Here is a 16563-nt window from a genome sequence, read left to right on the forward strand (position 1 = left end):
TGTGCTATTGGGGTAGTCTCTGCAAAAAGTCTGAGATCTGCTACTCTATCTCTGGAGATCCTGTAGCTTAGGGCACTAGTCCCAGAACTTTAATGCTATTCTACAATATTTAACAGGCCTGGGTTAAAGATTTATTTAGCCCTAGGAACAGCATGAAATTGATGTCCCATCCCCCCAGCACAACAATTTACATTTATATGACACTCTTCATGTACAAGAAGGTCTTGGAGCATAATTAGGAAATGTAAATGACAAGTCTGCTGATATCTCAAATCATGTGATTCATTTGCTTTGGCTAAATCAGCAAAATTGCTGTCTGTTCTAAGTGCAGAACTGGAAGTTCAAATCATCCAGTGATCTGCTAGATGTTCTGATTTCCAATGAAGTCAGCCATTTCTATCTATTTGGCAGTGTCTTCCTCAGGTTGACCTGGAACATAGCTTGGTGTGAGATCTGCTAGAAAGTCTTCTAAAAGATGTTCCCACTCATGGAGAAAGACATTGTCGTGCACCTGCCCCGCCCCCCAAATTAGCATGAATTACTAAAGAAAGACCCACTAAAATAAGGGACCTGAGCCCTTGTATATTAAGTTGATTTCTTACCTGCCTGTTAAAGTACCAAGCAATTCTTGTTTTATATATTTTGGTGTGAACTTTTGTACTGGTAAAGATGAAGTGTATCTGTTTTAGAGAATGGGACAGTTTTCTGCTCCTGGGACTAGTAACAATATTTTCATAATGCACAACTTACATGGACAGATACTTGGCATCATTACATTCTTTATAGCTAACAGAATTCGAAGTGTATCAATTACATACACAACTGAATTGAACCTGTTCTTAGGCACAATGCTGAAGTTGTGAAGAAAAATAAAGTAGTCACAGGCGACATCACTATAGGACTCAAAGTCACCCAGAAGCACTGTCAGATCAGGTATAGCATGATGCAGAATGCTGAGTCCTACAGAAAGTGTTCCAGTAATCACCTCCATGAGCATACAAAAATATATTTTAAATAACACCGAATAGGCAGTGGTGAGATGAGTCCTATCACGTAAGACCTTTTCTTTTAAATTGGATTTTTAAAAAGTTAATTCATAAGTTTGGAAAAAAACTTGGAAAAAATAAAGTTTAAAAAAAAATCTAAAGCTCAGAAAGGAGAATTTTATAAGTCTATGATGTCAGCTGGAGCCTCTCCTGATGGTGATGAATAGCAGGAATTCAGGCATACACAGGCATGATTCCTCCGCCATAATGGGAAATCCTAGAATGTATTTATTATCGGAGTAAGTTTTTTTACATAATGCTGCTTTATACATATGCAACAACTACAATTAAAACTTATATTGTTGTTACTTTTTGTCTTTGAAGTTATCCAGAACATATTGAGAAGTCCAAGAATCTGCCCTGTAGCAATGGCTTGGAGATTATAATAAGTTGTATTTACTTCAGAGATTATGTGACAGAAATAGCACACAACAATACTGAAGATATTAAAAAAAGTTTGGCAGTACTTAAGGAAGTAGAAACCAAGGAATGTGACCAACAGTTAGAAAAACTCTTCCATGATGTCAAGGTACAGTATAAATATTTTTTTATTGCCAAATTGATTACATAGGAGCTTCCTTGTAATATTGTATCATTTTAAAAATCATTTTGCTATGAGTGTGGTGGTTACGCTAGTTGCTTAATACTGGTTGTAATGGGTCTGATTACCTGAGCTCCATTATTGACTGCGTTTTTAGGTTAGCCAATTTTTCATTGAGCCACTAGGAGGAAATCTTGGGCAGTTTAACACACACTTCAGTGAAAGACTGTTACTTAATTTCTTTGTCGGCAGGAAACAAGTGGTAATTTCCCCCCCTTCCTCCCCCACTTGTCAAACTGTAATTACCCCCCTCCACCAGTGATGGCGCTGTACCATTGCAGTTTCATGTCTCCCAATTCCTCAACCTGCACCTCTACTTCTTTGCTTTTTAAATTGCCACATATTTTGCTATTTAACTATAAATAATAGTAGAAAATTAAAGTATTATAAAAAAATAAGGACAGAATGTATGGCTTTAAAATGACGACTGAATTACATTGCGTGGTCCAATTTCCCCCCACCCTCTAACCCTACTTCACTCAAAGACTACATTTGGTCTTGACTCCCCTGTGCAACACCATGCTTGATTGACAAGTTATAGAAAAACATTTCCACATTTTTTTTGAAAACATACACATTATATATAGATTACATATATAAATACAGTTTACTGTACAATTTATATAATCCGCACTAATTTATTTAACTCCCATTTTTTTCCAAACTCTACAATTGTATAAAAACATTACCATATAGAATTTCATCTTAATTTCCAATTGCTTCCATTCATTTTATTATAATTTCTGTATAACTCTACAGTGACACGTTCTCCATTATACCATCAAATCTTCCTCTCATTACCAAACAACATAGTCTCCAACTTCCGGCAAGCAACACTATGGGTGACCGACTTGTGTCCACTTATTTCACAATGCTGGAAAAGTGAAGTGCTGTGATATTTAAATCAGCAGCACGGACTGAGCCGGAAGTGAATATTGCCATATAAATACTACAGGGTTCAGCTACTTGCTGGATAAACTGGAGCCATTGGAGAAGCTTGAGGGCATATCATCATGTCCATTAGCTTTTCACTGGAGATTACGGTTATTGAGTGAGGTTCCCTTAACCTTACACATTGGCCTGGATTTTGCAGTCAGCGGTGAAAGGACGGCGCTCGCCGCTGACCGCAGAGAAAGCTGCCCACAAAGATTTGGCAGGCTCTGTGGCGTCAATTTCCCCTATTCTGATGTGACTTTCAATCTGGCGCCATCTATAGGGGATCTGTGGCATCCACGAACAGTGAAATCATCAAGCAGGCTGAACAACCAATCAGATTGAAGAATTCTCACAGACAGCAAACCAGGAAGTAAATAGCATGAATTATCATTCACTTTTTAATCATTTTACAGAAAGCAAAATAAAGATTGGGACATACACATGGGATTAAGGTATAAGCTGAAATATAAATACATTAAAAAAAAGTAATTTTTATTTAAAAAATCTATGGGATTTTTTTTATCATGGAATAGAGGGACATGACACTCCACACTTATAAAATTAGTTTTTCAGGGCCAGAGAGGTTATTCAGCAGTAATTATGACTTAGTACACTGTTAGAAACTCAGTTACACCTCATTCAACAAGGCTTAACTTTTTCAGTGGATTTTACAATGAGAATAGTGCGTAAAAAGTTGAAGTCCATGTCAAATCACTGATTCTGTGTTGGTTTTTTAAAAATTCATTCATGGGATGTGGGCGTCACTGGCAAGACCAGCATTTATTGCCCATCCCTGCATCTGCGAAGACTGCAACAGCTCACCCTGTGGCGCAGCAGGGTATCACTCACAGCAACGTCCACATTTCCGCGTTTAACTGCGCATGTGCGGACGCCAGAAGTTGCTGTCAGTTTTACACAGTCAGGATGGCGAGCACTGACAGTTTCGCCGACATTACAACTGCAAATTCTGGGCCATTATGAGGTGGATTTTCCTCTTATTGTGTTTCGATATAAGGATCATCTAGGTGGATCACAGAGGAAAAATGTGAGGGGAGGGTGGGGGAATCTCATGCCTATAATGGAGCCTAACAAATTTTCTGTCTATTTAAATTAATGGACAGAAGATCAAGTGGGCTCCATTATGGTTGTGTGGTCCTATTCACCTGATTTTCTTCTATGAGTTACGCCCAGGCAATCCTTTGCAACTAAACACAATAGGAGGAAAATCTACCCCTATAAGTCTTCCTAATGTGTGACTGGACATTTAAAATCATTTGGTGTTGGACTTAATTCATACTAATTATATTTTAAAGAGGAACCAGGGAAAAATATGATTTTTTAACCACTTCCCATTTTTAATATTGATCATCAGGGTGTCCTTGGTGGCTTCATTGGTAAAGACAATGGGGGAAAAATTCGGTTGCTTTGCACCTCCCGTTAGCATCCTAAGAGGGCACTAATGGGGCGCAAAGCAACTAGCGTCCGGGCATGGCGATGTTTGCGCCTCCTTTAAGAACTGGCCAGTGTGTCTGTGTTCCATTGCTGACTGACATCACATGAGCTTCGTTAGCGCTCTGAGGTAGTGCCTCGCTCCTCGATGTTAGCGCCTTAAGAGAGGTGTGTAGCGCCTGATGTAGCGCTCCAATCACCTCCGGGGGTGATAGAAGCCAAGTTTGCAGTCGGAGGCGATAATTAGCGCCAGGCGCTAAACTTTGTTATCGGCCGATAATTGCACCCCAAACGGGGCGATACCGAATTTCTCCCCCAATGTATATATATATATATAAAAAAGAAAGACTTAGCACATTTCACAACCTCAGGATGACTCAAAGCGTTTTACAGCCAATGAAGTAATTTTAAAGTGTAGTCACTGTTGTAATGTAGGAAACATGGCACCTAATATGCACACAGCAAGGTGCCACAAACAGCAATGTGATAATGACAAGATAATATGTTTCAGTGATGATGGTTGAGGGCTAAATATCGGCCAGGACACTGAGGCGAACTCCCCTGCTCTTCAGATTCTTCAGGGATCTTTTACGTCTACCTGAGAAGGAAGACTTGGTTTAATGTCTCATTAGAATGACGGCATCTCCGACAGTGAAGCACTCCCTCAATACTGCACTGAAGTTTTGGCCTAGATTTTGTGCTCAAGTCTCTGGAGTGGGACTTGATTCCACAACCTCCTGACTCAGAGGCGAGAGGGCTACCAACCGAGCCATGACTGACACCTAACTGAATAAAATAGACAGAAAGTCCCAGGTTTGATTTTGGGAAAGATATGCAAATGAGAATTTGTAGTTGTAATGCAAATATTGAGGAAATCCCTACCTGTATTTGATTACATTCCTGCAGGTAAGTAGAAGTAGCATCTCCACAAACTGATGCTCCACTGATGTGACACTATACACATTTACTGCTCTTACCATGCAGATTCCCTCCTATGATATAAACAGTTTGATTGCAGATACTAGTTTGCCATGAATCCTACTTGTTCACCAGCATCAAATCTGAGGCAGAGGGCTCAATTTGTTGATGCTGTTTTTTTTAACCTGCAGCACTGCCACTGGTGGTAGCCATGAATGGCATGCTGCTGCAAAGTAAATGAGCCAGTTGCTGCCTCTGGAGGAACCTGCGCATACCTCAAGAGGTGGTTTGCACCTCTACACTATTTTCTGGAATAGATGGGTTGTGTGCTCAGCCCTTCCATAAAGGACAGTAAAATAATTTTCTGATTGACATTCTCCAACCAGAAATGAAAATCACAATTCGCACTTGTTTTTGGCTGTTGTCATCAGTATTGTGGAATCTGCCGTGAAAAGTAAATAGATGATATTCCACAGTTCTGTGGTTCAGTAATATAAAGGTGATATGACAGCTAATCATTTCTAACCTCAAATTGGTCTAATTTAGATTTGAACGCTTTCACCCATCCCCTTTCGCTCTATTCCGATTCAGACAACACGTGCGGCTATTCAAGAGAGGAGCAGCTTCAGGTTTTCTTTTGACCTTATGCAATAGCTTGAGGAAAAAAAGCTTCAGATTTAAACTTTGAGTTGCTGAAGTCTGGTCACTTTCTTGACATATTGTTGGTCGGCTCTCGAGCAAGAGAACGACCCAAGTGTGACAGTGTCCAGACTCTGCTGCAGCCAGCATGTGGCTGCATAGCGGTTCTCGTGATATGGCGCATGTACAAACAAGCTGTGACCGTTTGCCAGTGCCCCTCTGTGACATACTGGTGGAATGAGACTGCAGTGAATCATCAGGCACATTTACATGCTGACGTCGTTACAATGATTACTGTACATTTAATGCGTCCAGAATAACTGGCAGCAGTCAGGAAGAGGCAGTAAAAAAACACGTCTTCCTGGCCATCAGCCTTAAAAATCTGGCAAGTTTAAGTTGCAGTTAACATCGACTATGTGAGGGTCACGCATCAGGAGCCGGAGGCACGAAAGCAATATAGTCAGATCTTTATTCAAATTTTCAGTCATGGAATTTTCAGCAGGAAACACTGCAGTGTTTGGTTCAGACGAAGCTGACCCACATGTCTAAAGCAGCCGAGCTCATTTTCCTTCAACAAAAGCACTGAGTAATACCCCCACCACAGTTAATCCTGTAGCAGTTACAGAAAATGACAGTGTTTTGCCAGGAATTTGGAAACCTTGGAACTCAGAACCCATCTTGTGAAACTGAAAGAGCATTTTTTTTATTCAGCATTACAATTGCAGTGTTTCTGTATTTGCTGTGGATTTGTTCAGCATTTGACGCAGTCAAGAAAATGTCACTGAAATATTTACGGCTATACATGAACTCTTTGGTAAAAGACTGAAAGGCTGATTGTTTTCCAGTCGCCTATTAAGTATCCTGGTGGGATTCTGACCTGTGGAACTCAGGAAATTGGGGGTCTGAAATTCCACTGGCAGAATGGTGGCACATCAGACTCTAGAGGTCTGGAAAGAACAGAAGACTTAAGGCAGTTATTTTGCACAGGGCCTTGGGGTTAGCAGAATTTCCATCCGCCCTAAACATCAGAGGAGGTAGGTTCAGGGGATAGCTGTACCAACACTCAGCTCTTGCCTCCCTTCTGCCCACTGATCTGGATGTTGGAGCTGGCTAAGCACACCAATGCTGGAAGGGGCAGAGACTGTGATCAAGTACAGCTGCTCCAAGTAAAACTCCACAATGGACTGAAAAAACAAAAAAGCCGATTAAAGAAACAATTTCCTGGCACTTTATTCTGCACCAGCAGAAAGGAACTCTGTGGATCAAGTGGTATTTATTGCCTCACAAGTGCTCACTGTATGAGCAATCTGTTTTTAGCTAGGTGCTGCTCCATAGTGATAGCAGCTGCTCATCCATCACCCCTGTCCTCGCTGTTTTACATTGGCTTCCAGTCCCCCATGCCTTGAAATTTAAAATTCTCATCCCCATGTTTTAATCCCTTCATGGTCTTGCCCCTCCCTATCCCTATAACCTCCTCCAGCTCTATGAGCCCCTCTCTTCCCTGTCCCAAACTCTCCGTTCCTCTGATTCTGGCCTCATGCTTCCCCTTTTTGCCCCATCATTGGGGGCTGTACCTTCAGCAGCCTAGGCCCCACACTCTGGAATTCCCTCCCTAAATCCCTCTGGCTCTTCATCTCCCTCTCCTCCTTTAAGAACCTCCTTAAAAATCTATACAACTTTGACCAAGCTTTTGGTCATCTCTCCTAATATCTCCTTCTTTGGCATGGCATTTATTTTTTTGACCAAGCTTTTGGTCATCTCTCCTAATATCTCCTTCTTTGGCATGGCATTTATTTTTTTGATTAAGCATATGTGAAGTGCCTTGGGGCACTTTTCTACATTAAAAGAGCTATATAAATGCAGTAGTATAATAGTATGTTTTATATGTTCTGCATCTGAATCTTGTGCTGCTTCTAGATGGTTTACCAGTGGCAGGAGTAAGCGAGCTGGCTGGCTGCTGGGTATTAGTGGGAGTCTCCTGTACTTGAGATGGCCCTCTACATCCTTGTGCTGGGTCATGAGATGGCCTTGCAACTGTGCCGCAATGTCTGATGTTGTAGTGATTGCTCCAGCCATACTCCTGCTGCTGAGTACTACTCAACATGTTCATTGACCTTTAGGTAAGTAGGAGGGTAATGAAACCCCTGCGTAATGGCTTTCTTCATCTGATTCCCCCACTTAGTTGAAGCAGTTCTACTAAGTGGTCAAAGAAGACTGCACATATGTGACTTATGGACTCCTTCACAGTTGCCACCAGACCTTGCAGGGTACTTCGTACACTCTTAAATGACTGCATAAAACATTGGTGCTCAGCTAGCAGGCTTCTTTTATATACTGGTTCCATGAGGTGCAAAAATTTACGGTAAGAAGTCTACTCAGTTAATCCTCTTTGGGGACATCTACAGAAATGGAGGAGGAAGAGGAAGATACGTTAGAATGTTGGCTGTGAGATACCCCTTCAAATATTACCTATGTGACAAAATGCTATGTGACATAGAGTTGTGCTTGAGTGTATGTCCTGGGCATGAGCGAGCGAGGAAGGGGAGAATAAAGGACAAGAGATAATGGTACTAGCCCTGAGCTTGGGGTGGCCTTCGACTTCATCCTCTCCCATCACTCTCCGAGGTCTTCAAGATGCATCAAATAACAAAGTTATGAGGCTCTCCTCCCAGTGCATCTGTTTCCTTCTGTTGTGAGCTGCTTTCTGCTAGCAGAAAATCAGTGTTGAGATTGTGGAAATGTCAGAAGCACATAAAGGAACACTCAAATGTCCATCTCATTGTGGGTGTGAGTACATGCACATGTTTCAGGCAGCTGCTTTCTGTTATGGCAGAAGTGCACCAGAAGGGATGTGGATTATCGGCCATAAGATAATTAAATTTAGCATTTTCTTTTTTGCTTTTAAGATTTACTTGACGTACAATCTGAAAAATGATGGACTTTCCACTTTGAAGAGAATGGAACAAGTGAAAGCTTTAGTAACAAATTATTTCACTCAATTTCCCATTATGAAACGAGCAGTGTACAAGGTAATGTAAGCTTTGATTTTTGTAACTATGACATATGCCATTAAAAAAACAGCAATCTTGTGGAAAATAAAGTCTAATTTTGAATTAATATTTTTATTTTGCAGAGTTTGGTAGAGAGAGCACACTCTAAAACTGTCCAGGAATACATAACTGTCCTTATTAACAGTTCTGTGAGATGTACGTCACATAACCGGAGTCAGCTAGCTGATAATATTATCAAGGACTCTTATCAGCTGGAACAATTTTTTTCAGATAAGGTGAGCAGATTGGATTAACTATTTTATTATTTTTTCTTATATTTAGGAACATAAGAAACATAGGAGCAGGAGTAGGCCATATGACCGCTCGAGCCTGCTCTGCATATATTTATAAGGATTAACTGAGCAGACGTCTTAACATAAATTTTTCTGCATTCCCTATAGTTTGAAGGTACTTTTCCCTTTCACTTCTTTTTAAGCCCCCCTATCTACAATCCACCATTCTCTTGTTAAGATGTGAGCAGGTGTCCAGCTCTATGGCCTTTGCTGATACATCTCATTAACCAGTTACCAGGAAAGCTGCAAAGCGGTTTGAGTTGAACTGCTCTGTGATTTTTTCCCCCCTCCCTTCATTCCTCTCCAGACAGCCCATCACTGATCAGGAACTTACCACAGCGTTACTTTGTGTCCTACCACTCTGTGACAGATAATGGTGGTGTACCAATGCACTGAATAATGATAAAGTTACACGTATTACAGATTTTCTTCCTGAGATATTCTGTGCGTGGAGATGGGATTGCTTAAAGTCTTGAGGATATGCTAAAGACTGTGCAACCCTAGAACTATATGTACTTTTAAACAGTTGTATGTAGTTTCCTACCATTTAGGTACATGGGGGGGGGGGGGGGGAATTGAGTCGCGCCCCCTTTGGGGTGCTAACTTCGTCGGGCGCTACTTTTAGCTCTCTGAAAAAATTAGCGCCCCCGCAGCCGATTTTCCCAGATAGCACCCCGAGAGGGAGGAGGGGTGCTACTGGAAGCGCCCGCGTCCCTCTTGGGGAGCTGCGAGGTAATATCGTGGCATTACATACCCTGGTACTGTAGGCCTTCCTCCCCTTATTAAAGGGGAGGGGCCTGGCGCAGCGCGTCCCAGCGCCCAGCTGGGCCACCAGGGATCGGGAGTGCTTCACGGGGGCCGGGGACAGGAATGGGGGCAGGTGCTGGCAGGCAGGTGCTGGCAGGCGGCCAGAAACAAAAATGGACGCCCGCCACCTCCCCTTTAACTAGCGCTGCCCCGGCCACAGGTAGGACCCCCTGACCCTGTCGGACATAGCGTCTGGCGGTAAGTCAGGGGGCGCTACCGAAGATTGCTGCCGGGGCACGAGAGGGGCGCTAATGGTCACTGCCGCTGCTAACCTCTTAGGGCACTAACGGGAGGCGCAATGCAACTGAATTTTCTCCCTATGGTATGGGACATTCCTAATAAAAATAGAACTGCCCTGGAAAAAAAAGGCCTAAACAAGCAAAGGGCATGGAGAAGTCCAGAATCAGGATCAGCCTGTTGTTCCATCTAAACTGCTGGGAGGTGAGAGTTGTGTACAATGAGAAATGAAAGTTAAAAAGGGGAACTTATTTAAAATGTCATTTATATTTTTTAAAGATCATGGTCCTGAGAATCCATGGCTGTTCCAGTGTACTCTCACCATAACTTTGGCAGGAGAGCACTGGCATGGCTGGAAACTAGTCTAGGACCCATATATGCTAGGTTCCGCCTTATTGTTGAAGTTTCCGGGATGGATTGTTATGGATGGAGCCTCTGCCCGCCCCAAACATGGTCATCGATGTAAGGGTGGGCATGGTCAGGAGTGGGGACTCCAAATATGGCACTTCCTGCTCCCCAAGCCTTCACTGGGACTCCCTGTATGGTCGGCTGCAGGTATGACCAGGTGTACTGGCTGACGCAGGGGCAGATGTGGGAACAACCTAAGGATCCAGGCCCCCATCCATCCAGGCCACCTGCACTAGTCTTACTGGATTTGCAGTAATGGGAAGTACCCCAGATATCTCCCTAGTGCCTGGGCACCCACTTGTGGCAAGCAAATGAAGGGATCTCCCTCTGATCCCACAAACTTTGGCAGGGTCAGAATGGGATATGGGGCAGATGCCAGATGTGCCGCCCCATTGATTTTCAGGACCTATTGGTTTACCTATAAAGGCTAAATTAATACAGGAATTAGGATGATATTAAGAATGTGTGGCTTTGTGTAGTTTAAGGGGTGAAATTCGGTATCGCCCCGTTTGGGGCGCAATTATCGGCCGGGCGCAAAGTTTAGCGCCTGGCGCTAATTATCGCCTCCAACTGCAAACTTGGCTTTTATCACCCCTGGAGGTGATTGGAGCGCTAAATCAGGCGCTACACACCTCTCTTAAGGCGCTAACGCCGAGGAGCTACCTCAGAGTGCTGGCGAAGCTCATGTGATGTCAGTCAGCAATGGAACACAGACACACTGGTGCCGGCCAGTTCTTAAAGGGGAGGGTCGATCTTGCTCTCCAGCCACACCCTGCTCATTGCAGCCTTGAATCTCGGCCTGGAGAGACCTGTACATCAAATCTGCTGGAAAGAACAATGGAGAGGCCCAGGGAAAGAGCTCAGAGTGCAGCCCCCACAGTCTCTTCTAAATCAATGCAAGGAAGGTCAAATCAAAATGAACCTGCAAAGTGCTGCTCAGTACCCAAAACTCCTCAACACAGCGTTGAATCTCTCCAGAAGTCTCTCTCTCTCAGAATGCGTGGTGCAAAAATGTCGCAGACAAAAAAAGGCAGGAAGCAGCCGTCTTTAAATAGCACTCCCCCAGTCCCTTCCCGACTGCAAAACGCTCCCCTCAACTTGTCGTTGCTAGCGGCAGGCGGAAAGGCAGGGGGGCGCCACTCAATATCCGGTCCGGGGCACAACTGGGGCGTTGCATGCTCGACTGACGTCACGATCTGCAGGTGCAATGTTTAGCGCCATTGCAAAATGTCTGGTCAATTTTGCGAGTGGCCCGGGCGCTAATTGCTTTGTGCCCCATTAGCACCCTCTTAGGGCACTAACGGGAGGCACAAAGCAACCGAATGTTTCCCCCTAAGTCTATTATCAACGCTACTTTTGGACTTCATACTTTCACTGAGCAACTCTTGATTTTGTAAATCCTTATCTAACCACATTCTCATTTATGGTATTGTCATTACAAAAGCTCAGTGGTATTCAAAAATATTTGTGATCGTTTTTAATATTTTCAGCAATCTAGTGCCAGTTGGCTAAACGACGCCATCCAACATTTGGCAGAAATTATTAAAATCAAGGATATCGAAGCATTAAAGACAGAGGTTGCTGTACTTGTTAAAAGCTACCCCGATGTAAGGTAGGTAATCACGTGTTTGTTAACAGTTTTTTCTGAGGAGGTCTTATCTACCAACTTGAAAAGTTGACAAACAGCTTCTAAAAAGTTGATGACTTTTTTTTATTAGTGTCTTGGAATCATCTTCTGAAATGTTGTTTCTGTGAAAACTGGAACCCAATGACCTCACCTATGATATGCAATGGGAGTGCAGTGGGACATGAACTTGTCATGAGTTTAGTTGCAGCAATATGCTGAGTAAAAGGTTCCAATGTGCTTAAAAAGAATAGAAGTTATAGGCAAGCAGTGTCTATTTTGTCTGCTTGGTCTGTACCATGGAGTCTGACCGGCCACATATATAGTTTAAATTATTGATACTAACAGATCTTGGTATTCAGATTTAAGATTTATCCATCAATGTGGGAGCAACGCTGAGAAATATCCAGGTCTACAAACCACCTTACTAAGAAATAAATGGAAAAAAAAACCTGAGTTGGTTGGGCGTATTGGGCCACGTAGCTAGGATATCCCAGCCCTATATGCGTAACTGCTTCTGGGTTTTTACGGTGCAAAGGTTATCAGTACAACCACTTTCAAAATAAGCTAACATTTTATGAACAGAAATAATAAATTGCAATTTATTTACAATAAAAGACATAGGCCTAAAAATTAGTTTGCTTTGCGCCTTCCGTTAGCGTCCTAAGAGGCGCAAAGCAACTAGTACCTGGGCGCGGTGCCGCCAACACCTCCCGTGAAATTCAGCGGGAGGTTAGCGGCAGCGGTAACTGTTAGCGCCCCGCGGTGCTGCGCCACTGGTGATGACATCATCACCGTGCGCAGCGCCCCAGCCGCGATCTCCGGTTGTGCCCCCTGACTTACCGCCAAACGATATGTCCAACGGGGTCACAGGGGCCTACCTGCAGCCGGAGCGGCGCAAATTAAAGGGGAGGTGCCATTTGACCATTACTGTTGCTGGCCACCTGTCAGCACCTGGCCCCTCTGCCGTCCCCAGCCTCCTCTGCAGCCACCCCCCCGCCAAAACCCACCCCACGGGGTGACGGCTGCGCTCTGTGAGCCTGGCACTTCTTTTGAGTGCCGGGCTCTTTTGCCGACACTCCGATCCCTGGTGGCCCAGCTGGGCCCTGGGCTGTGCTGCGCTAGGCCCCTCCCCTTTAATAAGGGGAAGAAGGCCTGCAGTACCGCGGCACGGCGTGCTGCAGCGCCACGTAGCGCCGCAACTTTCACTTGCAGCGCCCCAAGAGAGCGCCGGGGCACTTCCACTAGCGCCCCGCCTCCCTCTTGGGGCAGTACCGGTGAATTTCGGCTGCAGGGGCGCTAATTTTTTCAGGGCGCTAAAAGTAGTACCCCGGCGAAGTTAGTGCCCCAAAGGGGGCGTGACCCAATTTTTCCCCCATAATTTTTCCTATTTTGAAAACAAATTAGACCCTGAACCAGGTGCTTTCAAGTCACTTTGCTGTCCACAAGCTCATTCTACTCAAAAACACATGCCATTAATTTCTGCCTGGGTGCTCCCAATCGTCTACCATAAATTCTATGGAAGATCCATGGAAATCCTGGAGAAACGGTATAAGTATTGGGAGAATCCATGCTGAGATTCTACCCCAATGTAAAAAGACAAACGGTGGAGTAATTCAAGGTAAGAAAGGTTAGCTCTTGGTTGAGCTTCTGAGAGATGGGAAGAAATGGCCTTCCTTAAGAATTGAAATAAACACATTTTCATTCTCCATTGAAAGGCATGGAGGAGATCAAGATGCAGTGATTTAGCCACTGCACTGCAAGGCGGATAGCAGTTTTGTGCACTGAGGGCATGCAATCTGAGGAATGTAGAGAAGAGCCATTGTCAAAAGAGTAATATGATTGGATGATGTACGCAGGAGGTCAGTATTATGGGGAAGGGACAGTGTGGTAAGGAGAACAGAGTTCTTAGGAACCCAAAAGCTGATGAAAATAGAGCCAGAAAATGAGCCATCAACTGCAGCATAGAAAGAGCAATTTGAGAAGACAGTTATGAACAAAGCTTTGGTGAAAGACCATATATGAGGATAACTCTTTAGAAGTGCATGATGTCAGTGCCTGTCAAAGGCTTTGTAAAGCCCAAGGTGACAGCAAAAGAAATCACCAGAGTGTCCTAGAGGTGCAAAACATAGGCAGGAACATCACCAATAGAATGACAGCGCCAAAATTGATACTGGCAATTCATTGTTAGAACTCTCAATGATAAGTTGAGAAATAAAAGCAGCTTCCATAACTTTAAAAATACAGTTGCAAGGGTAATAAGGAGATATCTGAAAGGGTCAGAAGAGGCATAGGATGAAATGAGCAAATTTCCAAGAAAAAGGAAAGGTGAACAGGGAGTAAGGGGGACTGAAGAAACAACATAGGACAGGGTTTAAGTTTAGAGGTACACAATTTGGGAATAATAGGATCAATATAATCAGGACCCGTGATTTTATTCGAGTTCAGAGAATGGAGGATTGCTGTGTTATTTTGTAAAATATTATATAATTTATATTTTAAAGGAAGGAGCACATCAGCGCCATTCTGGAGATTAAAGGAAACATTTCCAAAAAAGACAAGCAGAGCATCTTCAAACAAGTGGATGACATGATGCAACTCAATAATAACCTTTTATCATGCAACAAGTTATTTCAAGGGATAAATGTCTCCAAATCCCAGTGTAGGAGATGTATATTGTGTTGCATAGGATAATTGGAGAACAGGTGAGAAGAGCAATCGTTAAATGGTAGCAACATTGTATATAAAGGACAATTAAATCTAAATGACAACAGCGAATGAGCTGCAAGCCCACCTACTATTCTGATCGACCCGGTTAATGGTCATCTGAGTGATGATGCTAACACCAAAAAGTGCACTTATTTCAACTGGTTGTTTAGAAGCTAAGCCATCACGTTTTTACCTCTTTGAATGCCAGTGATGATGGACATCAGGTTTCTGTATGAAGTATTTTTGGTTCTTATACTAGAAATCACTAGTCTGTCATGACAGCATGAAGTGTATTTTGATGAAAGTGCAGTTGCTGCAATAGGACTTGTCCACCTTAAAAATAGCTTGCATCGAGTCCTCGGTGACATCGCATCTTAACAAGAAGGCACAATGACAAAGACAAAAGTTTGACAATCTTTGTGATTTTACAGACAAGATCCAGTTCCAACAGTTGGTGAACCAAAGTAATGTGACTTATATTACACAGTTCTGTAGCCTTCACACAATTTTAATTGTGGTTTAACAGTATGGGAAATGATAACATTATTTCCTGTTAATCAGTAACAGTGTATGAACATGTATGAACATGTTGAAAGAGTAGTCTTCAGCTAAACATTCATTTCATACCAAATATGAATATTTATTTTCATCTACATATTTTCCATTGAAATAGTCAGATGCAATTTGGGGATTATACTTGTTGACGGCAACACCAACAGACAAAGGAAAATAGAGCAATGTTGGCTCAGCTAGTATAACCATACTTGCCTATTTGCATCACACACAAATTATCCCAGTATCGCACTACCAGTTGTCTTATATATATAGGGTATCAATGTGTGAAGTGCCATGTTGAAGTTTCTTAAATCGTATCTCAAACTTTGGTAAAACTCACTTCATTTAGTGCAGGCTGTTTATGGGACAATGGCTGTCATTAGTAATGGCCAGAAATAATAGTTGCTTTATTTCTTGGAGTTCCTGCCTGGGAACCATTTACATAAAGAAATAAATTAACTAAATTTGCTGGAATGTTTAAATGGTTGAGATCTTGTAGGTGACTGTAAAATAAAAAGCATCATTGAGCAACATAGGATAATGAAAGTGCCTGTAAAAATAGCTCACAATGTGACAGGAATATTGTAGACATTTTATGTACGGGACCTGCTAATCAGTGGTTATCTGTATTTGAGATTGAATTATATTTACATTTGAATGAATATGTATGTTCACTTAAAGTACCGTAAACTAGGTGTTTTTTTAAAAGTTTTTGTATGTGAATTAAAAATATTAAACTGACAGTGAGTAATTCTTTATTATGTACTCAAGGGGCCGAATGGCCTACTCCTGCTCCTATCTTCTATGTTTCTATGTAAGACAAAAGTATGACATACAATATTAAAGCAAAGGAAATGTGATGAAGTATCTTGTGAGGTACTTTTACCATATTCATACGCTTATAAGTATGCAATAATTTAATCTGTGTTGCAATGTTACTTTATCTTTGTTCCTATCCAATTTTATTTTTAAAATAATACCTTGAATAAAATTAAGATTCTATTCTTGGCTGATCCAGGAACTGAGCCAATGCAAAAAAAAATACTTTAACAACGTGACCCTTTTAAAGGACACCGATATTGCAGTTAGTTAAATGCTGTCTATTTGAGGAGGTCCAACAGTGGCTGCACTTCATGTGAAGCACTTTAGGTCATCCTGAGGTTGTGAAAGACGTTATATAAATGTAATTGCTTTCTTTCTCTAGACACCTTTGCCTACAAGGACATTGAAGAAAAAGGGGAAGGTGAAAGCAAAACATCCCGAGGCTCAGGCCGTGTACTCTTGTTATGTC

General features: G+C 42.5%; 1 protein-coding gene across 1 annotated transcript in view; it reads left to right on the forward strand.

Annotated features, from left to right (window-relative positions):
• Positions 1-16013, forward strand: part of LOC147109266 (tumor necrosis factor alpha-induced protein 2-like) — a 67586-nt gene extending 51573 nt beyond the window's left edge. Inside the window, exons 3-7 of the mRNA XM_086004182.1 lie at positions 1371-1575; positions 8496-8618; positions 8723-8875; positions 11875-11996; positions 14513-16013. Of these exons, the coding sequence (XP_085860308.1) occupies positions 1371-1575; positions 8496-8618; positions 8723-8875; positions 11875-11996; positions 14513-14702 (793 nt within the window). The 3' untranslated portion in view covers positions 14703-16013. The remainder of the gene's footprint in view (positions 1-1370; positions 1576-8495; positions 8619-8722; positions 8876-11874; positions 11997-14512) is intronic.
• The last annotated feature ends 550 nt before the right edge of the window (positions 16014-16563 follow it).

This window comes from Somniosus microcephalus, chromosome 12 (genome assembly GCF_052327205.1).
Source record: "Somniosus microcephalus isolate GS21.2 chromosome 12, FLI_Smic_1.0, whole genome shotgun sequence".
Taxonomy (NCBI): domain Eukaryota; kingdom Metazoa; phylum Chordata; class Chondrichthyes; order Squaliformes; family Somniosidae; genus Somniosus; species Somniosus microcephalus.